A 24969-nucleotide genomic window follows, 5' to 3' on the forward strand; every position below is an offset into this window, starting at 1 on the left:
CTCTCTCTCTCACTGTCCACGCTGCCTGTCAAAAAAAAGTTAAAAATAAAAAAAAAATATTGAATGTTTGTATATTCAATATTTAAAATAGGCCATACTTTTTTTTCTTTAAAGTTTTTTTTTTTTTTTTTTTTTTTTTTTTTTATTAATTTGAAAGGCAGAGAGGTAGAGGGAGAGACAGACATCTCCCATCTGTTGGTCCACTCTCCAAATGGCCATAACAACCAGAGCTAGACCAGACTAAAGCCAGGAGCCAGGAACTATCATGGTCTCCCGCATGGGTGGCAGGTGCCTAGGTACTTTGGTCATTTTGTGCTGCCTTCTCAAGCGCATTAGCAGAAAGCGGGATCAGAAGTCAGAAGTGGAGCAGCGAGGACTTGAAACGACACTCCAGTATTGTGATACTGTCATCGCAAGCAGGGACTTAACCCTCTGTGCCACAGCGCTGGCCGCAGGGCATAGATTTTCTCATCTGTGAAAGGGGCATTTAATATTTCAGCTGTGCTGTCACATTAGGATAATTAATGTGAATGCTTTAATGTAGTGTTTAGGTTCTGAAGGAAACACTGTGCCAACTAAACTGTAACATGGATTAAAACCTCCCCAGAGGGACGGAAATACCACGTGTGCAGCCCTTGCCCTGTTAGATCTGAGTGCCCGCGGTGCTTTCAAGGCTTCTGTCCCCATCAGAGGACACACTGACCTCTTATTTTCCTTAAATGCTGTGTCAGCTCTTATTAAATTTGCGCCTGGCTGTAGAGTAGGCGTGTGATTCTAGCCTGGAATGTTAAGAACTGTCCTGGCCCTGCGTGGCCTGGCCCCGGCTCTGGGCTGGTCCCTGGCAGCGTTTACTGGGCACTACTCTGGATCCAGGGAAGAGAACTGATGCTGCCGGTCCCTCTCTTTCAGGTGGTGGCAAAGGAAGCCTGGGAGAACCACAGGTTGCGGAATGATTCTGTGATCGTGGACACTTTCCATGGCCTCTTCAAATCTACTTTGGTTTGCCCAGAATGTGCTAAGGTTTCTGTGACCTTTGACCCATTTTGCTATCTTACTCTCCCACTGCCCTTGAAGAAAGATCGCGTTATGGAGGTCTTCCTGGTTCCTGCTGACCCTCGCTGCAGACCCACCCAGGTGTGTGTGCTCTCGAGATCCTGGTGGGCCTGCTTCTGTCCGCTGCCTTGGGAACTCAGGGCCGCCTGTGTCCCCTCAGCGCTTGCCTGCGTCTGCCCTCAGCCCCATGCCACCTTTCTTCGTGTAATCCCATACACGTCAGGCCTGCTGTCAGTTTGTTCCCCCGCGTTGCATTCGTGTGCCTAAAGGGACCCACGGATGCACTGAGCAGTCCTTGAATGTGAGTGTTGTGGACCCACAAGCAAGGTGCTTCCATGGTCAGGCTCACCCTTAACTCAGCCAAGAAAGCCTGGCCAGAATGAGAAGCTAGAAGAGGTGTGAGTGGCGGCCTTCATGTGCAGTCTCGCTGATGGCGCCTGCGTGCTTGCATTGCTTTGGGTAGGACCACGTGACAGTTTGTAGTTTAAATTGTTATCTCAAGACAGTGGTCAGGTGGTCGACCACATTAGGAACAGGTCGAGCAGTGCGTGGGAGGGAAGGAGGTGGCCTGGCTCCAGGTGTTGACGCACGCTCGCCTGTGTGCTGGACTGCGCCCACCGCACCGCACACTGCTGCTGGGGAGCAGCCCTGTCCCGGGCAGTGCCTGCTCTCCCAGCTCACTCCCCTCCCCTCCCCTCGCCCGTCTCTCCCTTGCAGTACCGCGTGACTGTCCCGCTGATGGGGGCTGTGTCTGACCTCTGTGACGCGCTCTCCAGGCTGTCTGGCATTGCTGCAGAAAACGTAAGGCGGGGTGATGAGTGAGAGGAAGTGGGGGGGGGGGCGGGGGGTTTCCTGTGCAGCACAGATGTGCCCTCGTCTCTGTGTGCACTGTGGCTGTCCCAGCTACTGGGGAACACCATCGTTCCTGCACTGGGCTCACACTAGCCATGCTCAGGGGGCAGGGACCGGGGCCCTGCTCCCGGCACTGTGTGATAGGGTCACCTGGAGGCCTTGGGCCTTGTGGACACCCCAGCAGCCTTTGGGTGACTCCCAGTCTCTGGTCGGCACTCCTTGCCGCTCCTGCCTCCTTAAGTGCCGCACTCCCTTGGACTGTAGCCCCGAGCCCTGGAGCTGGTTACGGTGGTCTGTTTGGAGGCAGCGCTGCAGTTGAGCGTGTTGGTCCATTTGTTTCTGGGTTTTAAGCAATTAGCAGGGCGCTCTGGTGCCATCCTGTGATCGCTCTCGCCCTGCTGGTCCTCAGATGGTGGTCACAGACGTGTATAATCACCGGTTCCACAAGATCTTCCAGATGGATGAAGGTTTAAACCACATCATGCCTCGAGATGACATCTTCGTGTGAGTACGCGGCGCGTCTGCCGCAAGGGCGAGCAGACACTGTAGAGGCTGCTGGTGTGTGTGTTTCCGGAGCGGGAGTGCGCCTGTGGATTCGCCAGCTGCCAGAGGCGGGTGTGCAGGGGACTGTGGGCAGCTGTCAGTATAAGCTGTAGAGCTGGGTCTCCCCATGGCGCTTCTCCGTGTGGACACCTACAAGAGCTCCTGTAAGAGGCCTGCCTCCTGCTGGGCCACAGCTGTGGAAGGAAGGGGGAGCGATCCAGAGAGAGTTCCATCCCGTCTGCCAGAGGCGCCTTCATCGCCATCTCCAAAGTGACAGGGAGGCCTGCCGGACGCTCTGTGTGCGAGTCCAGCTCGGGCGCTCTGTGAGCCCGACACGGGGTCCTCGGCTCTGCCGGTGCTGCTCCGGGGCTGCTCAGTGTGGCTGTGTACATGTCCCGGCTGGAGTGCAGTGGGGCATGAACCTGCCTGCTCCTCTCAGACTGTCCCTGGTCAGGGACGCCTCGGGGTGGCCCACACCCTCCTCCTCTGCCCCTCGCCCAGAAACTTCCCCTGCTGCGACGCTTCCAGGGTTGGTTTTGGCTTTGAGTTTTGCTGAGGAATGCAGCGCACAAAGAAGGAATCCGCCCTGCGCGTTTGAGCCTGACTTGTAGTCTCTGTTCTGAAAGGAGTGGTTCGTGGCGCACAGAGGATCCCAGTTCTGTTCCCATCCCATCTTCACCCACAGGGGGAGCCAAGGCTCACACCAGGCCACAGAACGAGGACCGGGGACAGTCAGCTTTCATGTCCATTTCTGACCCGAAGCCCTTGACACCCCTGAGTTCTGGAAACATATTTGCACACCTGAAACAGGGCTGTCTCATTATGTGACCCAAGGCAGATTGCCTCCAAAAACGGCATTTTCAGAGGGTTAAGGGCCAGCCAATGGGAAAACATGTTGTTCTGTGAAAGCAGCAATAGTCTCTGGTATTTTTTGAGCATGTTGGGCACTGTGCTGCTAAGTTACGTAATTCTCCCCGCAGCCCTTTAGGGTGGGTAATCCCACTGTGAGCTGGGTAAGCAGACTCAGTGCGCACCTGGCCACAGCAGCAGGAAACAAGCCGCGGACCTGGAAGCTGGCCTGGCCTTATGTAGGGCCTGGCCCTTCCCTGGCGCGAGCTCCTGTGTTTGTGTGAATTGTTCTTAGAACTCCTCCTGCGTAAATTGCAGTCAGGACTATCCGCCAGGCCTTTGGGGGAGAGGAATGTGTGTTTCTAGTTTTAAAAAATGGAATCAGTGAATGAGTCTCACCCAAGAGAAGAGGAAAAGACCACAGCCACGTTGGTAACATCTGTTCAGGCCAAAACATCTGTATACCTCCTCAGCCCCATGCTAAGAAAGACACTTTTTTTTTTTTTTTAATATGTATTTATTTGAGAGGTAGAGCTACAGAGAGAGGGAGAGACAGAGAGAAAGGTCTTCTATCCACTGGTTCACTCCCCAAATGGACATAGCAGCTGGAGCTGAGCCGATCCAAAGGCAGGAACCAGGAGCTTCTTCTGAGTCTCCCATACTGGTGCAAGGCCCAAGCACTTGGTTCATCTTCTACTGCTTTCCCAGGCCATAGCAGAGAGCTGGATAGGAAGTGGAATGGTTGGGACTGAAACCAGTGCCCATGGGATGTTTGTGCCAAAGGCAGAGGCTTAGGCCATTACACTACAGCTGACCCCAGAAAGACACATTTAAAAATCATTAAATATATATTTAGTAGTTTTTTTGCTTAGCTCTGATTTTTATTTTTTTAAAACTTTAATAAATAAACTGCTTTAGTATAACTTTTGGATAATAGCGGTTCCCCCCCATAACCTCCCTCCCACCCACAACCATCCCATCTCCTACTCCCTCTCCCATCCCATTCTTCCAACAGTTTGCACCCACACAGATACACAAAGTATAAAGTACTGTTTGAATACTAGTTTTACTGTTAATTCGCATTAGTATAACACATTAAGGATAGAGGTCCTACATGGGGAGTAAGTGCACAGTGACTCCCGTTGTTGATTTAACAATTGACACTCTTATTTATGACGTCAGTAATCATCCGAGGCTCTTGCCAAGGCTATGGAAGCCTTTTGAGTTCGCCAACTCCGCCCTTATTTAGACAAGGCCATACTCAAGTGGAAGTTCTCTCCTCCCTTCAGAGAATGAGCTCTGATCTTTTTACTTCATTGCTTTTGAACAAAGATGGAGCTAGTTTTCTAAACTTGCTTCCTTATTTCAACAAAAAGAGACTCTGGCTGATACCTTAGGAGTATATCGTTATGCAGTGCTTGGTTTTATGAAGGGACAGGGCCCTGAAATGCATTTTTTTTTTTTTTTTTTTTTTTTGGACAGGCAGAGTGGACAGTGACAGAGTGAGTGGCGCTGCGGCCAGCGTACCGCGCTGATCCGACGGCAGGAGCCAGGTGCTTATCCTGGTCTCCCATGGGGTGCAGGGCCCAAGCACTTGGGCCATCCTCCACTGCACTCCCTGGCCACAGCAGAGAGCCGGCCTGGAAGAGGGGCAACCGGGACAGAATCCGGCGCCCCGACCGGGACTAGAACCCGGTGTGCCGGTTCCGCAAGGCGGAGGATTAGCCTAGTGAGCCGCGGCGCCGGCCTGAAATGCATTTTTGAAAGTTGAGCTGCTTGGTGACGGAAGATGGCCTTGGTGGCTGTGGCCCTGGCGGCGGTGCGGATGACCTCCCACTGTGTGGAGTGTCAGCTGCAGGAGTGTGGAGCTTGCCGTCCCAGCACGCCTGCACTGCGGGGCTGGCAGGTCCCGTCATGCCAGCGATGGCCTGCCTGTGGATTCCTGACCCAGCCTCGGAATCACCCTGGAAATGGCTCTTCCGGCTTTTCTGCTGGAGCCTGCTCTGTCCCAGTGTCCAGCATCCTGGCCACCATGTTGCTGCCGCTCGGATCTCTGTTGCTCACCAGCTAACGGAACCCTTTTGTGTGCTTGACACAGGTACGAGGTCTGCAGCAGCTCCGTGGATGGCTCGGAATGTGTCACACTTCCGGTCTACTTCAGGGAGAGGAAGTCCCGCCCATCGAGCACTTCCTCTGGGGCAGTGCTGTACGGGCAGCCCCTGCTGGTCTCTGTCCCTAAGCACAAGCTCACCCTCGAGTCTTTGTACCAGGCTGTTTGTGATCGTATCAGGTTGGTGTCAGAATACAATTTGGTGCTTATCTGAGATCAAAATAGGCCTAATGGTGTTAGTGACAGCATTGCAAATTGGTTGTATTGATCCCATGTACTCCCCCATGGAAGAGATGTAGCTGTGTCTGACCCGGGAGGGCCAGGCAGCTGCTGTTGGGATGGCGTGGCAGGTGCATCTTAGGCACAGAGACCGTGACCTGAGCCTTGGCTCTCCAGAGTCATGCCAGTCACCTGCATCTGGGAGTTTAATGGCATCGTGTATTTGAATCCTCTTTCTGAAATGCCATTCTGAAGCTGCTGATGGGCATTACTGAGAAATACTGTCATTCATTTATTTATTTTTTAAACAGTATTGGTTTATTTGAGAGTTTGAAAGAGAGGGTAGACAGATCTTCCATTGACTGGTTCACTCCCCAGATGGCTGCAACAGCCAGGGCTGTGCCAAGCTGAAGCCTGGAGCCTAAACTCCATCGGGGTCTCCCACTTGGGTGGCAGATGCCCAAGGACTTGGGCCATCTTTGGCTATTTTCACAATGCATTAGCAGGGAGCTGGGTTGGAAGTGGAACAGCCGGGACTCGAACTGGCACTCATATGAGATACTTGCATCGCAAGCAGCAGCTTAGCCAACAGTGCCCATCTAGGGAAATACTTTTAAAAATCATGGTTTTATTTAACATTCATAGAAGACTTGAAACAGAGTTCCTTGAAGTCTTTATGGCTCAATACATTAGACATCAAATCTCTTGGATTCCTCTCAGTTTTTTTTTTTTTTTTTTAAAGATTTTTATTTATTTGAAAGGCAGAGTTAGAGAGAGAAGGAGAGATTGTCCATCTGTTGATTTACTCCTGAAATGGCTGCAATGGCCAGAGCTGGGCTGATCCAAAGCCAGGAGCTACTTCGGGTCTCCCATGTGGGTGCAGGGGCCCAAGCACATGGGTCATCTTCCACTGCTTTCCCAGGTGCATTAGCAGGGAGCTGGTTCGGAAGTGGGGGAGCTGGGACTCAAACCAGCAGCCGTGTGGGATGCTGGCGCTGCAGACAGTGGCTTTACGCCACAGCACTGGCTCCCTTTCTCAGTTTCTTAAAGGGTGAGCTGTCACATGGGTTTTGTTTGTTTGTTTTTAATTTATTTATCTGACAGGTTGAGTTATAAACAGTGAGAGAGAGAGAGAGAAAGGTCTTCCTTCCATTGGTTCACTCCCCAAATGGCCGCTGTGGCCGGCGCTGTGCCAATCCGAAGCCAGGAGCCAGGTGCTTCCTCCTGGTCTCCCATGTGGGTGCAGGGCCCAAGCACTTGGGCCATCCTCCACTGCCTTCCCGGGCCACAGCAGAGAGCTGGCCTGGAAGAGGAGTAACCGAGACTAGAACCTGGCGCCCATATGGGATGCCAGCGCCACAGGCGGATTAACCAAGTGAGCCACAGCGCTGGCCCCTATCACGTAGTTTTAAAAGACTTTTATTTACAAACATTTCAATATGTGAATTATTTAGCTGCATAGTGGAGAAAAGTATATAAATGTCACAACTAACAAATAATTTTTCTCTCTTTTTAAGCCGCTATGTGAAACACCCTTTGCCTGATGAGTGTGGCAGCTCACCCTTGGAGCCAGGGGCCTGCAACGGCTCCCGGGGCAGCTGTGAAGGTGAGCACTTGCCATGTTGCGGGCTGCAGGGCTGCAGGGCTGTGGCTGAGCGGGTTCTTCATTTCCTTCTTCCAAGGGCGTTTGGAGCGGGGGCCCTGCCAGAGCAGCAGACCCGGGAGCCGGCTCGGTGCCACTTCTTTCTGCCTGTCCATCGTTCAGCTTCGTCAGCTCATCGTTGTCCTAGACACCTGCCCATGTGGGTTGGGTTTCACTGCAGACACACTGAACCTAGAGGGATTGTGTGACTTGTCCAGAGTCACAAAGCAGAGCCAGAATTTGAATCCTGCGCTGTTGGGGTTGCAGTGTGGGTGCTGTCCCAGCGCGTGCTTGCCTCCGTGTCATGAGCTCCGCTGGCACGGTGTTGCTAACCTGGCCCTCACACACCAGCGTGGCACACAGCCGCTCAGCCCGCCTGGCGAGCCTGCTGTCCCCGGGCATGGCCAGTCAGAAGGCAGAGGCAGCCTCTTTTGGGTGTTCTTTCTTTCTACCCAGGAAGCCGTGGATGGGGGCTGACTGTAGACAACTCCTACAGTGAGAGGGAAGTCACAGATCAGGAGGCAGGAGAAACTGAGTCCTCACTGTCCTGTATGTGCTGGGTGCTGACGGAGTCCTTCCTGGTCCAGGGCGCCACGTGCAGGCCACATGATGCTTAGCCCTCTGTGCTGGACCTGGAAGACCCAGTGGCTTTATTTCTGTAAAACTCAAATATCCTCTGAAGTGATTCTGTAGAATCTCAAGTCCAAGTCCAAGTGCCTGGATTTCTCCAAAACACGCAAAGTCTGGGGAAGTGAGAGCTGGTGTTAGAAGCAGCGGCCACGCGCAGTAGTGTGGGCGCACGTGAGGACTGCCACGCTGAGCGAGACATCAGGCACAGAAAGACGGGCACCACGTGAGCATCGTGACGTTGTGTGTGAGGTCAGAGGAGCTGACCTCGGAACGTGAGAGTGAGGCCGTGGTCCTCAGAGGCTGGGGAGACGCTGGGGAGGCTGGGCAGCAGGTGCAGTGTCCCAGGAGGGCAGGGGAAATAAATTCTGATGTTCTGGGTGTAGCGAGGTGAGTACGGGTAACAGTCCTGGATTGTGTATCTCAAAATAGTTAGAAACAGACCATAAAGAAATGGTAACAATTAAGGCGCTGGGTATGCTGATTGTCCTGAGTCGATCTTTATCCCAAGTGTACATGAATCAGAACTTGAGGTTGTACCTCACAAGTATGTACTGGTCAGAGTCAATAAATGAAATCAATGAATTAAAAAGGAATTCTGACTACCAGGCTGCACTGCCATAGCTATAATTCTGAATTGCTGTAAGTATTTTGGGTTGGGTAGGATGTCTTTCAGTCAGACACTTGCTTTCGCCCAGAGTCCTAGGTTCTCCCCGATTGAGATGAACAGAAGTGTACTTGTGCACAGGTCGCACAAGCAGAGGTGTCGGAGTGAGGCTGGGAGCCCCCGAGCAGACCTTGGGTGACCTGTGGCACTGCAGAAACTAAGGCCCTGTGAGCTCTCGGCAGGGTGCGTCGTGGGCTTCAAGAAATCCCGCCTCCCTCTTAACCTTGGCTGGCCTGTCTGCCTAGTAGCGTGGTGACACCTGCTCCACAGTTGCGCTTACAGCTTAATGAGCACGTGAGGTTAAGTGCCGTGCACAGGGTGAGCGCTGGCTGTTGTCCCCAGCAGCCCTGCTGCTCAGGTGCTCCACCGTCGGCTGCAGTCGGTGTGGAGACTGCAGATCCTGCGCACGGCCACGTGCTGCTCGCCGACTCTCAGTGGCCTCGAGGCGGCTGCCTTCCCGCGTCCTCCTGCAGGAGCGCTGCCCGGCAGTTCCTTGTGACTGCCCGGCGGACGGTTCCCGAGATTGTCCGGGTAACACGGGTAACACGACCCCTGGCGCGGCTAGGGACGGAGCAGTGTCAGGGCAGTGCTTGACGGGGCGCAGGCGGCTGTTGGTTCCGTCCTGCGAGGCGGCCGGCACGGGGGCGAGGCGACCCTGAGCAGAAGGGGCAGTGGCGCAGCTGGCGGAGCTGAGCGGCTCGGGAGGAAGCCCTGTGAGACCCGCGCCTCCTCGCCGCGGGGCGTATTTCTGAGACTTGGTCAAGTCTGTACCTCTGTTTTCAGTCTGCTCTCCCCTGTTGCCTTTCCGGCTCCTCTTGGATGGCCCCCGTCCTTCCAGGAATTTCGGCTGCATTAGCTTCCCCGTCAGGGCTGTGGGCTCTGTTAGGGGGAGGTGCCGTCTGCTCCTTCTGGGCACAGCATGGCCACTGCCCGCAAGAGGCTGGTAGGACATACTTGTTGAGTGAACAGTTGGCATGTGTCTTTGTGGAGGAACCGAATGCTTTTAGTTAATACTTGGGTTCATTTATACTATTTGAAAATGGACTTAAAAAATAATTTATTTGAAAGGCAAAGTTAGAAAGGGAGAGAGAGACAGAATCTTCCATCCCGCTTGTTAACTCCCCAAATGACCACGACGTCTGAGGCTGGACCAGGCCAAAGCCAGACGCCTGGAACTCCGTCCGGGTCTCCACATGCGTGGCAGGAACCCAAGTACTTCACGGCACGTTAGCAGGGAGCTGGATCAGCAGCAGAGCAGCCAGGATTCGATCTGGTGCTGTGTAGGATGCCAGCGTCACAGGCAGCGGGCTTAACCTGAGTGTCCGGTATTCATCTCACTTAGGCCTGTCCCTCTGTGTACCTACTGATGTGGTTTAAAGAGTAAGCCCATGTCGGCCGGCGCCGCGGCTCACTAGGCTAATCCTCCGCCTTGCGGCGCCGCCACACCAGGTTCTAGTCCTGGTCGGGGCACTGGATTCTGTCCCGGTTGCCCCTCTTCCAGGCCAGCTCTCTGCTGTGGCCAGGGAGTGCAGTGGAGGATGGCCCAGGTGCTTGGGCCCTGCACCCCATGGGAGACCAGGATAAGTACCTGGCTCCTGCCATCGGATCAGCGTGGTGCGGCGGCGGCCATTGGAGGGTGAACCAACGGCAAAAGGAAGACCTTTCTCTCTGTCTCTCTCTCTCACTGTCCACTCTGTCTGTAAAAAAAAAAAAAAAAAAAAAGTGAGCCCATGTCGTGTGAACTCCATAAGCGCCCAGTGGCCAGGGGCTCAGGTTTTGGACTGCAGGACTGCCAAGTCATTTTGCACTTTTAGTGACGGCTCTAACTTTCTCTGGGCCTTCGCGGCGTTCGCTCTGGTTATCTGGTCTTCCCCTGGAGGGGGTCACATGTGAATTCAAGTGGCTTGTACCTGCAGCCGGGTAGGCCGAGTTTCCCGTACATGTAACAGAATCTGGAAGGAGGCACCGCCAGGTATCCACTGCAGCGTCTAGCCCTGACGTGGCGGCGCCTCACGCACGCGTTGTTGTCCTTTGTGTATCAGGAGAGGATGAAGAAGAAATGGAGCATCAGGAGGCAGGCAAAGAGCAGCTTTCAGAGACCGAAGGCAGCGGGGAGGAGGAGCTGGGCGGCGAGCCCTGCGAGGCTGCCCACAGGAAGGCCGGAGGCCAGCGCTGCCCCAAGAGGCTCTTCACCTTCAGCCTGGTGAACTCCTACGGAACAGCCGACATCAACTCCCTGGCGACGGACGGCAAGCTGCTGAGGCTCAGCTGTGAGCGCCTTCTCTGACTTGGGCTTCGGGCACTTGGGAGGGTGCGGGTGGAAGGCCTTGTGCTTTGGGCTCTCCCTCTCCCTGTGACCCCAAATGCAGACGAGCAGGGTTTGAAGCCCCTGAGGCCTGTTCCGGGGGGACCTCCTGCAGGCGCTTCTCTGACCTTGCTGACCTCAGCAGGCAGTGGGTGGCCCTGTAGGACCTCCGCCCTGGGGCAGCTGCACGTCCTGAGGCCACACGTGGTGAGAGCTTGTACTTAGAAGCATAAGTGTGTATCTGTTTTATTTCATGAGAATACTTCCGGATGCGACCCGGCTAGAGGATGACCGTGGATTTTGTAGACTCTCACGTGGAGCCTGGATGGGATGGGATGGGATGGAAGAGGCCCCCAGCCTCAGGGCCGTGGGGGTGTGGTGTGTGACAGGCCAGGGAGGACGCCTGTGCAGGGTAGGCGGGGCTGCAGAAGCTTCTCTCTCTTTTTTAAAAAATATTTATTTATTTATTTGGAGTCAGAGAGGGAGGGAGGGAAGGAGAGACAGGTCTTCTATCTGCTCATTCAGGCTCCAAGTTGTCACAGCGGCCAGGGCTGAGCCAGGCTGAAGCAAGGAGCCAGGAGCCTCATCTGGGTCTTCCATAAGGGTGGCAGATGCCTAAGCACGTGGACCATCTCCCACTGCTTTGCCCAGCCATTAGCAGGGAGCTGGATCGGAAGTGGAGCAGCCAGGACTCGAACTTGCACCCGTATGGGATGCCGGAGCTGCAGGCAGCAGCTTTATGTGCTACACCACAGCGCTGGCCCTACAGGAGCACCTCTTGTGTCTTTTAGCTTCTTTCTTTGGAGGAAAGACTAGTAAACCAGATGCCCTTATGCCTTCTTGCGTTTTTAAATACATTTTTTTTCTTATTTATTTATATTATTTATTTGAAAAGCAAAGAGACAAGAGAGAGAGACCTTCATCTGCTGATCCAGTCCTCAGATGGCCACAATGACCAGGGCTGGGTCAGGCTGAAGCAGGAGCCAAGAACTCCGTCCCGGTCTCCCATGTGGGTGGCAGGGGCCCACGCTGTGAGCAGGAAGCCTGATCAGACGTGGAGCAGCCAGCGCTGCAGGCAGCAGCTTAACCTGTCTGGTCAGGGTGCTGGTCCCCTTCTGGTTCAAAGTCAGAGGAGAAATCTGGGCCCTCCAGATTGCTCCTTGTAGATCTGTGCCTTCTCGGGGTTCTCCATAGTCAGTGTCTTTGGAGCTTATCTGTCTCGCTAAGGAAGTCTTTGCCAAAGGTTTTGGGGACTAGGGTCTGGAAAGGCCGGCGGCCAGGCAGGACGTTGCCCTTGGCCGTGGCTGTGACGACGAGCAGGTGCTGACGGGTCCACCTGAGTGCGCCCTCCCTCCTGTCACTTGGGGAGCCCCTCCTGTTGCCGGCCACCCCAGAATAAGTGATTCTCTGGTCCTCCCGCTCAGCCCGATCTACACTGGCCATCGACTGGGACAGCGAGACCCGGAGCCTGTACTATGACGAGCAGGAGTCTGAGGTAGGTGTTGGGGTTTGCAGTCGGGGTGGAAGCTGGTCTGTGCTCTGGCAGCGTGCGGGGGTCGCTGACTGGTCGGGCAGCAGTGCAGCAAGGTAGATTTAGGCCTGAGAAGGCCACGCACCGCCCGGATTTTGTCACTTCGCGTTCTGAGTGGGCATCTGTGTCCTCGCGGTTGAGCCACTGAGACCAGGTCGCCCCGCGAGAACTGCGCGCTGTGCTCCCCACAGGCCTTTGAGAAGCACGTGAGCATGCTGCAGCCTCAGAAGAAGAAGAAGACGGCGGTGGCCCTGAGAGACTGCATCGAGCTCTTCACCACCATGGAGACCCTCGGGGAGCACGACCCCTGGTACGCAGACACACGCACACACCCTTGGCGAGCACGGCCCCTGGTATGCAGACACACGCACACACCCTCGGGGAGCACGACCCCTGGTATGCAGACACACGCACACACCCTCGGGGAGCACGGCCCCTGGTATGCAGACACACGCACACACCCTCGGGGAGCACGGCCCCTGGTATGCAGACACACGCACACACCCTCGGGGAGCACAACGCCTGGTACGCAGACACATGCACACACCCTTGGGGAGCACAACCCCTGGTACGCAGACACACACACAACACACGCACACACACGCTGGGCCCGCCCTATCTGCTGGGCCCTTCTCCACCCAGCGGCACTGCCGCTGTGTTTTACACACTCACAGAGCCTTCGGCCTGCTTTGGAAGGCAGGCCCCTGCCCATTGTCCACTCAGTGGCCGGCGCCACCGTGTGCTTTGCTCCCCCACGCAGCAGAGGTTTCTTTTTCTCTTCAGGTACTGTCCCAACTGTAAGAAGCATCAGCAGGCCACGAAGAAGTTTGACCTCTGGTCCTTGCCCAAGATCCTGGTGGTCCACCTCAAGCGCTTCTCCTACAGCAGATACTGGAGGGACAAGCTGGACACGGCCGTGGAGTTCCCAGTCAGGTGCGGTGCACCGACGGCTAGCCAGGGCGGGTGTGGCCGTGCAGGGGCTCTGGCTGTGGTCCGCCCTCCGGGCCTCCTCCCGCCCGTGGGGACCAGGCCTTCCCCGAGGGGCGGCAGGTGCCGATGCTCCGCCGTGCTGGCTCCCCTCCTGCACGCCGCAGCGCTGCTCTTCCTGAGCGGGTTGCGTCGCTGGTGCGGGTGGGCGTGCAGAGCTGCCCAGGTCCCTGGGGGCAGGGACGGCCCTCAGCTCTCATCTCTCAGACCTGAGGTTCTAGACTGACAGAAGCAAGAAAGGAAGCCGGCTGGTGGATGTTCCCCCAAGGCGCCAGTTCTCAGATGCTCTGCGGGGCGGGGGGCGCGGTGGATCCGAGAACAAGTGTCGTGTCAGCGGGAGGGCCCACAGAGGCCGTAGTGTTGGTTGGAAAATTCTTTGACCTTCTCTCTGTGTATGTTGGAAATTTCCACGTTGTTTCAGCGCACAGGGGGGTTGCTGTGGCGTCTTCCCAGCCGTGCCCGCCTGTGCAGTGTGGGGGTCGCCCAGGAGGCCGCTCCCACCTTCCCGTCTGCACGTGCCGGCGGGCAGAGCACAGAGCCCAGGAGCCCTCCCGCTCTGTCGACGCCTCTGATCCCTTCCCAGGAGGCTTTGTGGTTGCCGCGCAGTGTTTCGGCCCAGGTACCTGTGTCACCTCCTGTAACTTGACATTGAAGGCGATGTCTGTGTTTGTGCTCAGAGCGCTGAACATGTCCGAGTTTGTCTGTGACCCGTCGGCGAGGCCTTACGTGTACGACCTCATTGCCGTGTCCAATCACTACGGAGCCATGGGGGTTGGCCACTGTGAGTATTGGCTTCCGCTTCCAGAAATGCTCTTGCTGGCTACCTCGCCGGCCTTTGCCTGTGCGCCAGCCGCTGCCCCAAGCATTTGACGTAAACAAAATTGCTACTGCTGCTCCTTGGGTTGTTTCAGATAAGGCTTTTTCATTTATTTGAAAGGCAGAGACAGACAGCTTCCGTCCACTGGTCCACTCCCTGAAATCCCGCAGTAGGCTAGGCTGGCTGGACCGAGGCCGCCAGGTACATTAGCAGGGAGCGGGATTGGAAGTGGAGCAGTCGGGGCTCCAACAGGTGCTTGCGTGGGATGCTGGCGTCACAGGGGGTGGCTTCACTTGCTGTGCCTGATGCTGGCTCCCCAAGCCGTGTTAACTCAGGTTCTTCCTCATATCCTTTAATTCCGTAATGCTGTCTCTGAGAACCTATCCCAAGGAAACAGCGTGACGTGGGGAACTGACGTATACACACCAACTGGTAGCACTGCTCTCCACCTGCTTGGAGGATCCACAGGCATTTCAAAATAAAGTTAGTTACCACGTGGGGGAGATAAGTGTCCATCGACGGGGAAATGGGAAAGTATGTCACTGTAGATGGTGATGTCTCAACTGTGTTAAACGGAAAGAAACTTTGATGGAAGGAAGCCTGGAAGAAGATGACAAAATGTTAAGTTCACTTTTTTTTCTGATTACTCAATTTTCCCAAATTTCTATAATCCATTGTTTTACAATGAAGAGACCTAGCACAGTTTTGTTTCTTATTTACGGAAAAGTGTGAGTGATGCTGAGGTGAGGGGCTGGATTCCTTCACATCTCCTCCCTGCATCTGCACTGGGCACTGTGTGGGACCCCAGGGGAGGTGCCGGGCCCGGGTCACAGAGCTGCCCTCCGTGCCCACTCCTCCTCTCCACGGCTCCCCAGTCCCCGGCCTGCGTGTCTGCAGCCTGGGCCCGCGAGGAAGGCGGGAAAGACATCATTTTTTTTGCTTTCTCTGGGACTCCCCGCCCCCGCCGGTTCCCCTCTTCTCTCTTCCTCCATCTCATTGGTCATGACTTGGTCACAGGGCTACGTGGATGTGCAGGGAGGCTGGGACAGTCAGGCCCCTGCTGTCCCACAGTGCACACTGTCGTGACTTGGCTTTTTTCCCCAGATGAACTTTGGTATCTGTTCACTTTCAGCTGCCGTCCTCACGTGCGAACACACGCCCTGCGCAAGTCTCGGCTGCTTGTGCGGGGGCGCACTGTGGTCCCCTCGTTGCAACTGCGCACAGAGCCCTGTGGCTGCTGTTAGGCCGGGCACAGACCACATGAGCACCTGCTGTGGCCTTGGCCTGGCTCATTCACAGGCAGTCCGTTCCGTAGGGAGGCTGGAGCCCCAACACCGCGCCCAGAGTCTCAACAGGCATTGAAACCAAAAACCACACTCTGCAGGCTCAGATCCCACGGCGGCCGGGATCGCCATCATTTTAACCTGACATTTAAGGCCTGCTGGAAACGCTGTGATGTGAGGACAGGCGGCCCTTGCTTTCCCTCGCTTTCCCTCGCTCTGTCTCTCTTTATTTGGAAGATAGACACACACACAGACAGATGTTCCATCTGCTTGGTCATTCAACAGATGCTACCAGCCGTCGGCTGGGGCCGAGTCCCACCTGGCACTTGGGGCATCACCTGCTGCCTCCTGGGGTGTGCGTTACAGGACGCTGGAATCAGAAGCAGAGCCGGGACTTGGACCCAGGCCCTCTGATGTGGGCATCCCCGGCAGCAGCTTAACCACCACACCAGATGCGCACCCCTACAGATGGGACTCAGGATTTTAGAGGAAGATAAATTTAAAGGTTGTCCACATCCTAGGTCACGAACCCAAATGCCCTAAGCAAGCAGGCTGCAGCGGTCCCGTGAGCCTTCCAGGACACTGACTTGCCGTCTTTTCAGAGTCTGTTTTGCTTGGATTTTAAGACATCCGAGCTGCCTTTGTGGAGCCCCTGGCTCTAGATTTAGATCAGAACCATCCTGAACATTGGCACTGGATATATTGTATTTTTTAGTTTCCAAAAATTAAAGTTTATTATTTATTTTAAAACTTTTAGGGGCTGGTGCTGTGGTGTAGCAGGTAAAGCTGCTGCCTACAGTGCTGGCATCCCGTATGGGTGCCAGTTCAAGTCCCTACTGCTCTGTTTCAGATCCAGCTCTCCGCTGTGGCCTGGGAAAACAGTGGAAGACGGCCCAGGTCCTCGGGTCCCTGCACCTGCATGGGAGACCCAGAAGAAGCTTGAGGTTTCTGGCTTTGGATCGGCCCAGCTCCGGCTTTGCAGTCATTTGGGAAGTGAACCAGAGGGTGGAAGACCTCTCTCTTTGCTTCTGCCTCAGCAACTCTGACTTTGAAATAAATAAATACATCTTTTTAAAAAAGGGTATTTGAAAGAGTTGCAGGGAGAAATACAGAGAGCTTCCATTGCCTGGCTCACTCCCCCATGGCCAAAAACGCCAGCCACGTCCCAGAGACCGAAGCCAGGAACCGAGAGCTTTATCCAGGTCTCCCACGTGGGTGCAGGGGCTCGTGCACCTGGGCCATCTTCCCGCTGCTTTTCCCAGGAGCCTCAGCAGGGAGCTGCATTGCAGCCCTGTTGTGCTGGGCTGCCGGTGCTGCAGGTGGCAGCTTTACCTGCTACAGCATAGTGCCGGCCCCTTACAGCTCCACGCTTACCCTTAGGAGAAGGAATACATAAGGAACAATGGGCTGTCTGGGCTAAGACACTGTAAATTATTTCATCCTGAGAGTCGTTGCTGTGCTGGGTTCTGTGTGCTCGCTGCGAGCCTGACTCCGGGCCTGGTGGGTGTCCTTTTGACTTGCAGACACTGCGTACGCGAAGAACAAACTGAACGGGAAGTGGTACTACTTTGATGACAGCAACGTGTCCCTGGCCTCCGAAGAGCAGATCGTGGTGAGTCGGCCCTGACGCCTGCGTCTTCCTCTTGCCTTTGTGAGGTGGCAGCGGGAAGGGTGCTCCTCCGTGACCGTGTCGAGGAGGAGGGGCTGCCCTTTCTTTGGACCCCTTTCCTGAAAGAACCGTGCGGCTCTCCTCGGGCCCTGCCTTTGCCCGCTCCCCTCGCAAGGGCGCAGGGGCCCGCAGCCGGGGAAGGGCCTTCGCGGCCACCTCTGCGTCTGCAGGGCAAGGCGGCAGATTGGTGCACGACAGCCAGCCGGTAAGTGGCCTTCCCCCTTGTCTTTCAGACAAAAGCGGCGTACGTGCTGTTTTACCAGCGTCGGGATGATGAGTTCTATGAGACGCCGTCTCGGGCCAGTTTTCCTGGCTCCTCGGACGGAGGGACCAGACCGGGCAGCTCGCAGCAGGCCTCGGGGGATGAGGAGGCGTGCAGCATGGACACCAACTGATGTGGACTCTGACCCCGGAGGACATCCGGACGCCCTGGGGACTCCTGGTGTTCAGTCTAAAGACCAGATGAGAAAAGGCCCTTTTATGAGCAGAAGAAAAAAAAAGACCTTGTTTGCTCAGAAGGGCTATGTCAAGAGGCTGAATTATTTTTCCTTTTAAACGGGTGGTGAGACATCTGTAACACCCGCGGAGCCGCGCGGGTGGGGGTGCACAGGTGTGAGTGCTGGGTGCCTGCCGAGGAGAGGAGCGTGGTCAGCGGAGGCGGCCGGCGGCACAGGGTCCCTGTGCAGCTCTGGACACTGGTCCCCGGCCCGGTTGTCTGCCAGGGTCGCCCTTGCTCTGTGCGCTCAGATGGGTTGATAGTTTTCTAAACCTTAGCCACTGGAGCCCATTTCTGGTTCTCAGCCTCGAGTCATCTTGGAATTCCCAGCTCTCCTCCCTGCTAATGAAATGAAGATATCTGGTGTTGGGGCCTCTGCCTCTCAATCTCCCGTGGAGCCTGGCAGCCCTGTTGTGCGCCCCTCCCCCCACCCCCTTGATGAATTGAGACCTACGGATACTGTGTGGGCCTCTTATTAGTCGTGGAGACAACTGGGTCCCAGCCAATGGCTTCTCCTACACGTGAGGAGGGGGACCCGAGGGCCCGGACCTGCGGGTTACCCCGACCCTCCCCCTGCCCTGCCCCGCCCCGCCCCACCCCCGGCGCACGCCGCCCCTCTGGCTGCCTCCTGTGCTCGGAGCCCCTGCTACCCTTCCTGGTCACGGGGGCTGAAAGAACACAGTTGTCCGGGCTTTTTGTCTGACCTTTAACCTAAGTGGGGAGGATGTTGGGGCTTCTGATCTTGGGCACGCGCGATTGCGGTCGATCGGGTGCACGCGGTGACCGTTGGCGGGGGTGGGGTAGCCGTGTCTCCGCGCTGCTTGGTGAGGACGTGGCGCTGCGGGTCTCCCGTGGGGTAGGGGCGGGCAGCGGGCCCGCCTCGGCGCCATGGGGAGCGGGACAGCACTGGCGGCCGCTGGGGGTGGGGGTGGGGGTGGGGGTGGGCCCGGAAGCCACGGGAGGATAGGAGGGGCGGCCCGGCCTGGGGGCTCCTCCCTGATCCCGGCCCCCCCCCCCAACCACACCCCACTTCACACGGAGGGAGAAGCGCCCCGGGGCTGTAGCTCGGCACAACCTCAGGAGGGTAGCGAGAGCCCCAATGGGTGGTTTACGGCCGGATTGGGGGCTCAGGTCTCGTGTGGCCCTGCGTTTCCAGCGTAGTCCATGGTCGCTTGTAGGGGGAAATGTCCGACAAACTGAGAAGGTGCAGGAAGGAGCTGGCTGCAGCCATTGACCGGGCTTTTGAAGGCGTCTGCCATTCCCAGGAGTGCGCAGGCCCGCAGAGGCCGCCGCTGCCCCTGCCCATGCACAGGCTCCTCTGCAGGCGACACCCGCTGGCCGCCTGCTCCTCCGCGGCCGCTTTCGCCGCTGTCCCGTGCGCTCCTGAGAGTGAGAGCCCTGCGCTTGCACCAACCCACGTGTCTCTCGGTGCAAAGCCACATGCTTTATGCCCCAAAAGAAAACCTCTGACCAGCAAGGAAAACGTGCTGATGCAGACCTCCATCTTGGCGCCTGAAAGACAGCTCTGGAGAGCAGCGGGAGACGGGGAGAACTGGAGAAAAGAGAGTTCAAGGTGAATTTAACTTGGTAGTTCAATAGCTACGATGAAAGGGCTTCTTGTCTGAAGCAACTGTGGAAGATCCTCTCTCCTGGGAGTCTGAGCCCGCGCGTGGGACGTTCACCGAGGTTCTCAGAATCGCCCGGAGAAAGCAGTTGTGTGCATGTGTTTGGGTTGCGGCGCTGGTTGTGGGCTCTGGATGTCCGATCAGCACCCTCGCCAGTGCCCAAAGAGGGGCAGGGAGTGTTATCCGACAGCCTTACACCTAAGCTGTGAAAACAGAAGTTTCAATTCCTGCACGGGGTGGCGTGGGGGTGGCTTCCATATCCTGCGCCCACACTGCAGGGGAGGTGGAGTCTGATGGCTGGGCTCTGCTCCCCCTGGCCTGTCACCAGGTTAAGGGACCCCTAAGCCCTTGAGTTCTGCCAGGTAGCTTCAAACCGCTCGGACCTGGTACCTTGACTTGGAGCAAGGGTGACCACACGGGCTAAGGCGTCCGTGTTCTGTCCACAGGCAGGGACTAAAGAAGCCGTTTAACTGGCTCCGCTCGAGAGTTCCTGCGTCGCTCTTGCCGAGCATGGACGTGGGCTGATACTGCGGAGCCTCCGTCACAGCCTCAGGACGTCACCAGTGTCCCTCTCTAAGTAGCACGAAGTTCCCCTTCCGCACCTTCCTGAAAAGGGCTCTAACGACCTTTCTCCCCCCACCCCGGGGCTGCAGGAAGGATGTGGAGAGAGAGTTGAAGGTTGACTCAAACATGCCGCTCGGCAGCTCTAGCCACGAGGTCACAAAGGATCTGCTTGATATGATTGGTGAGTACCAGGGCGCCCGCCCCCTCAGCCGAGGGAGGGTCCCTCTTGCAGGCCCCTGGGGCGGCTCAGGGCTCAGGTCGGAAGCCGGAGCCGTTATTTATCATGTCTGCATCTGGGAGATGTGTTCTCACAGCAGACTGCACAGCGCAGCAGACGAAACAAACCTTAGTCCTGCCTGGTAGAACTGATAACTTAGGGCCCGCACAAGCAAGGTCATCTCACACACGACACGGGTCACGTTGCAGAGTCCCCGAAGGCCAGGCGTGCCCCCCTCAGCACCTGAAGCCGGCGCTTAGATGGAAGCAGCCAGGACCCAGGCGGAGAGGAGAGGGGAGGAATCCAACTGGGGTGGGCCATACAAGATTCAGAACAGTTGGAAGCCAGAGCTGTAGAGGGACGCCACCCAGAGACACGGCTCTGGACACAGCCGTCTGTCAGTTCTGCGCGTGAACCGCCTGTGCCCCATTTGGAGAAGATGCTGCGCGGGGCTGAGCGCTGCTCCTCGCTCCGGCGCTGTTGCTCTGCACGGGCTCCAGGTGTGGGGGATGAAGGGGAGGCCTGGGGAGGGAAGTCCCTGCCAGCCTCCCTCGATCGGTGCCTGTGTCCCCCGCAGAAGCCGACGCTGCCCGTGCCGTCTTCCTTGGCCGGTACCAGCTTCCCACAGCATTAGGCTTCCCTAGGGGAACCAGGTTTAAGCTGGACTTTGGCTTGGCCCCTTCCACTCTGCACTTGGGGCTCCCTGCGTATGCCCCGCGCTCTCACGGCTAGACTCACCTGGCATCCATGCCCTTGGCCTGGGTTTTTTCACACCATGTCTTGTCCTCCCTGCGGGTCAGGGAGGTCCGTGAGAGCTAGGACAAACGTGTACATTTCTGCGTCTTCCCGTCAGGCCTGCCTTGGGGACTGGCTGGGGGTTAAGACTCAGTGCTAGCGCCTGGGAGGAGGGCACTAAGCCTCCCGGGATCCGGCGCCCACTCTGCCAGCCTGGCTGCCCTGAGGCGGAACGGGCCGGCTGTGCGTAGCCCCGACGCCTGACCACCCTTTTGTGCTTTTCACCTTGTGCCCGAAATGTCTTCCGAAACCTCTCGCTGGGATTGTAAAGCTGAACGTTCTTGTTTCGTTTAAGACCACACAAGCATCCGGACTATTGAAGAACTGGCTGGGAAGCTAGAATTTGAGAATGAGTTGAACCGTGTGTGTGGACGCTGCCAAGACTCGCCCTTCAAGGAGGAGGCCTGGGCCCTGCTCGTGGACGAGAGCCCCGAGAAGGCCGCGGGCAGCCTCCGGCAGGCCTTCGATGAGCAGAGCATTGTGCAGACCGTTCTGGACTTGGAAGAGGACTACAACCTGATGACGCATTTTAAATACCAGGTGGAGTGAGGAAGCTGCAGCAGGCCGCGGTGCCCACCGGGCATCGGCACAGCCTGAGCCCCACCGCCTTTGCACCGCGCCCTGTGCCTTTCGACACTTGATCTTAGCCAAAGGGCCGAGGAGCGCTTCTGTGCGCCTTTCTGAGCTGAGTGCCTGGTTTTCGTATTGTTACTTTGAAATGTTTCTTACTATTAATTTTTTTGGACTTTTCTTGCCATCTTGAAAGTGTGTTTTTTTGTTTTTGTTTTTGTGTTCAATATACCCAGCACCCACGTAGGAGCGTGTCTTGGGCCTGTGCCGTGTCTCTTGGTGTTCTTTGCCACAGGCCTCAGAGCAAGTTCAGGAGCTGTGGCCAGTGTGGTTTTGTGCACCCCCTGGGCCCAGCCATCTTAGCTTACCCTGAGGAGCTGGGTTCGAGTGGACCTTGGCCTGCCCCTCTGCTGGCCTGCCCCGTGCCCTCACAGCCAGCCCTGCCCTTGCCCAGCCCCGAGGCCTCCTGGCTGAATCAGAGTGGCTTGAGGATCTCCGCCCGCCTTCTCAGAGCGTTCCCGTGAGGCCTCAGCTGAGCGGGCTGGCGAGGGAGAGCTGCGTAGAGGGCCTGCGTAGTCAGCTTCACACCTGACACCTAGCCTGCTCTCTGCAAGTCCAGAGATTCCCGGACACCACAGGTGGCTCCCGTGATGAACCCACGTTGGGGAGACAGGGCAGGGGGTGAGGGAGGGGCCAGGCCGTGCCCTCCTGAGGTCAGCAGAGCACCACCCAGGGCTGCCTCTAGTGTCCCCTCTTTTTGTTTTTATTAGAGGCAGAGAGAGAGAGAGAGAGGAGCTTCCATTACTGCTCCACTTCACAAAGGCCTGGCGGTGGGCTGGGGCCAGAGGTAGGAGCTGGGATTTCAAGCAAGGTCTCCCACATGGGTAGCAGGGATCCAACAACTTGAGCTGTCGCCAGCTGCCTCCCATGTTACGCATCAGCGGGGAGCTGGGACTTGAACCCAGGCACTCTGATAGGGGACACAGCTATCCCGCTAGCCCAAATGCCCAGAAACGGAGTCTTAGCTAATAAGGGAACACAGGGATCAAGGTGAGGCCCGAGTCCTGAACAAAGCCAGGAGCCGGGAGAAAGGCCCAGGGGCTCGGTGACTGCTGCCAGGCCGTCTTCCGGGCCAGCGCTGCCTCCACTGGGGACAGGGGCCACACACTCTGCCACCTCCTCATGCCCCTGCCGCTGCACTCACAGCCGGTGCAGCTGGTGGCAGTGTCTTCTGCCTGAGCATCCCCTGCTGCCCCCGCTCGCATGAGGAATGTGCCATCCGGATGGTGTCGGCTTCTTGACGTTCCTTAAGGCGGAACTGGAAACTGCGTTCCAGACAACGTGGGTGTGGATGCTGCCCTATGGAGGAGGCGGAGCCTAGTTCCCCTCCCCATCAGCGCCCCTTGAGCACACGCTAGAACTTTCTCCAAAGACTAAGGTAGGGAAAGAGAACATCGTGAACTTAGAGTGGAGAAACCTGCCGACACAGCCTGGCCTGGATGACGGAGCTGACGTCAGCAGTGATGTCGCGTGAGTGTCGCGTGAGAGGAGGTGCCGCGTCTCTGGGATGTTCTTTCCAGAAACGCCCCTTTCCACTCCAGGATCCTAAAACGACAGAGCAGCCCAAGCTGGAGGGCATTCAGCAGGCCACCTGGCAACCGTCAAGGTCGCAGCAAGGAAAGAATGACCACAGTGTGGAGCCCTGAATGGTATCCTAGAACAGGAAGAGGACACTAAGGGAAAACTGTTGAAACCCAAATGAGGGCTGGAGTTAACGCATCCATGTCAGTTTCGTGGTTTTAACAAACAGACCAGGTAGGGTATGTAAGATGGCAACTTGAGGGAACCTGGGAGAAGGTACATATGAACTCATTATCCTTGCAACTTTTCTATAAATCTGAAACTATTCCAAAATTTAAAATGTATTCTATTTTTAAACTGCACTTGATCCCAAGTTTGTGAAAATGTGTGTGAGCACGCAAAAAATGGTGAAGGAGGCAAGTGGAGTTATGTAGGGGCCGGCGCTGTGGCCTGGAACTTTAAGCTGCCGCCTGCAGTGCCGGCATCCCATGTGGGCACTGGCTCGTGACCCGGCTGCTCTACTTCCGATCCCACTCTCTGCTGTGGCCTGGGAAAGCAGCGGAAGATGGCTCAAGTCCTTGGGCCCCTGCACCCTCGTGGGAGACTCCAGAAGAAGCTCTTGGCTTCAGCCATGCCCGGTCCTAGCTCCTGGGGGAGTGAACCAGCGGTTGGAGGATACGTGTCTGGCCTCTCTCTTTGAGCAACAGCAAGAGAGGGGTTATGTAGCCTTCTCTTTCTGACCTGTAATTTTCCATCTATCTGCAAGCGACAGTTACCACTTCTGTAAAAGGAAGAAATTGAAGTTCTCTTGAAGTCCTCCTCCCCGTTAACTGGCATGGGCAGCCCTCCTGGGGACCAGTCCAGAGCTGGCCTTCAGTTTCCGAGGACTGAGTGGGGTCCTCAGTTGGTGGGGCAGGCTGTTCCCGTCTCACCCAGCTGCTTCTCTGTAGCTCAGTGCGCCGCCCCAGGGGGCCTCTCCCCAGGCAGGACTTGGCAGATGCGGCGTCTGGGAATGGGGAGGCGGCCCTAACTCCCGGAGACTCTGAAATGAGACTCTGGGCTGACGCCGTGGCCCTCGGGAATGAGGGCCCAGCACCAGGTGGAAGTGGAGTGGGGAGGAGGGTTCGGATTCTCCCCTGTCAGAGGGGAGCACCTCTGTTTCAGCAAAGGCTTCCCGTGCAAATCCAGCTTTACCAAGGGATCGCGCATCCTGAGATCCCCGAGTGAGGAACTGCTCACCCTAGAAATGCAGACGTTGAGCCCCTGGCACGGCAGCCCCAGGACAGCGAGGCCTTGCCGTCTCCCTGGCGGAAGCTCCTCCTGTCTCGGTGTCTCTGGCTCCTGGAGGCGACCCCGCCAGACTTTCCTGCCTGGGTCGTCTGTGTCAGTGCAGCGGGCACCTGCTCAGGGCAGGGTGTGTGGCTTCGTCCTCCCGAGAGCTGGGCCGAGGGGCAGCAGGAGCCTGGAATGTGGAACTGAAGAAAATGTCCTCAGGTTTGCAGGACCTGGAGGCGCTGGCTGCTCGGGAGGCCCCGCAGTTGACCTCGGTCACGCCTGAGAAACTTCTCAACCATTTTACGTCATTCAGCCCTCTCCCTCTCAGCTCATCTTGGCAAACCAAACAATCACTGAATTGTCTCCCTGGAAACACCGCACTGCAATTTGGATTACCAGAATCAAAATAGAAACAAGGCAGCTTCAAGAATACATAGAATAAATAGAAGCTTTGGAACTTGCTAGTTGCAAACGGCAAATTTAGGTCACAGCACAAGGCAGATGAGAAGCTGGGGCCCCGCAACCCTGGGAGGAGAGGCGGCATCCTGCCGGTGAGCGTGCCGGAGCCACTGGAGACAGCTTTGTAAGCAGACAGGCAGCGGGAGGCGGGCGCTGGCCGGCAGAAGCTCCTTGGAGGCCAGGGCCAGGGCCAGGGCAGTGAATGGCAGAGTGGAGGTCCAGCGGGGCAGAGC

General features: G+C 56.6%; 2 protein-coding genes and 1 long non-coding RNA gene across 6 annotated transcripts in view; 2 read left to right on the forward strand and 1 right to left on the reverse strand.

The window, feature by feature from the left end:
• Positions 1-18021, forward strand: part of USP4 (ubiquitin specific peptidase 4) — a 47935-nt gene extending 29914 nt beyond the window's left edge. For 2 of the 3 annotated variants that reach the window (XM_051851635.2, XM_051851636.2), the window contains 12 exons: positions 910-1134; positions 1771-1854; positions 2315-2409; positions 5396-5587; positions 7144-7232; positions 10605-10832; positions 12292-12362; positions 12590-12708; positions 13182-13331; positions 14063-14166; positions 17009-17097; positions 17388-18021. In XM_051851635.2, coding sequence (XP_051707595.1) covers positions 910-1134; positions 1771-1854; positions 2315-2409; positions 5396-5587; positions 7144-7232; positions 10605-10832; positions 12292-12362; positions 12590-12708; positions 13182-13331; positions 14063-14166; positions 17009-17097; positions 17388-17549 — 1608 coding nt within the window. In that variant the 3' untranslated portion in view covers positions 17550-18021. Of the gene's footprint in view, positions 1-909; positions 1135-1770; positions 1855-2314; positions 2410-5395; positions 5588-7143; positions 7233-10604; positions 10833-12291; positions 12363-12589; positions 12795-13181; positions 13332-14062; positions 14167-17008; positions 17098-17387 lie in introns of all 3 variants that reach the window. The other variant, XR_011379532.1, reaches the window with a different exon arrangement.
• On the reverse strand, positions 3791-5423 carry LOC138844103 (uncharacterized). Its single transcript, XR_011379544.1, has 2 exons — positions 5245-5423; positions 3791-4019 (listed from the first exon to the last, which is right to left on the reverse strand). It is a non-coding gene; the product is annotated as an uncharacterized lncRNA (long non-coding RNA).
• A 316-nt stretch (positions 18022-18337) lies between the features above and the next one.
• Positions 18338-21667, forward strand: C10H3orf62 (chromosome 10 C3orf62 homolog). 2 transcript variants are annotated; one of them, XM_051851639.2, is made up of 4 exons: positions 18338-18474; positions 18829-19223; positions 19929-20020; positions 21147-21667. In XM_051851639.2, exons 2-4 carry the CDS (start codon positions 18835-18837, stop codon positions 21398-21400), a joined length of 735 nt encoding a protein of 244 aa, XP_051707599.2. In that variant the 5' UTR covers positions 18338-18474; positions 18829-18834; the 3' UTR covers positions 21401-21667. The 2 variants fall into 2 exon arrangements, with proteins under 2 accessions (XP_051707599.2, XP_017199306.3); XM_017343817.3 differs by lacking the exon at positions 18338-18474 and having other exon boundaries at positions 18703-19223.
• Positions 21668-24969: the final 3302 nt, after the last annotated feature.

This window comes from Oryctolagus cuniculus, chromosome 10 (genome assembly GCF_964237555.1).
Source record: "Oryctolagus cuniculus chromosome 10, mOryCun1.1, whole genome shotgun sequence".
In the NCBI taxonomy this organism is placed as follows: Eukaryota; Metazoa; Chordata; class Mammalia; order Lagomorpha; family Leporidae; genus Oryctolagus; species Oryctolagus cuniculus.

Excerpts from the sequence above, each read along its gene's own strand:
- C10H3orf62 (XM_051851639.2), top strand. The coding sequence starts at position 18,835 with ATGTCCGACAAACTGAGAAGGTGCAGGAAGGAGCTGGCTGCAGCCATT. Across the intron at positions 19,224-19,928 it reads TGGAGAAAAGAGAGTTCAAG|GAAGGATGTGGAGAGAGAGT; the intron begins GTGAATTTAACT and ends CCGGGGCTGCAG. Across the intron at positions 20,021-21,146 it reads GGATCTGCTTGATATGATTG|ACCACACAAGCATCCGGACT; the intron begins GTGAGTACCAGG and ends GTTTCGTTTAAG.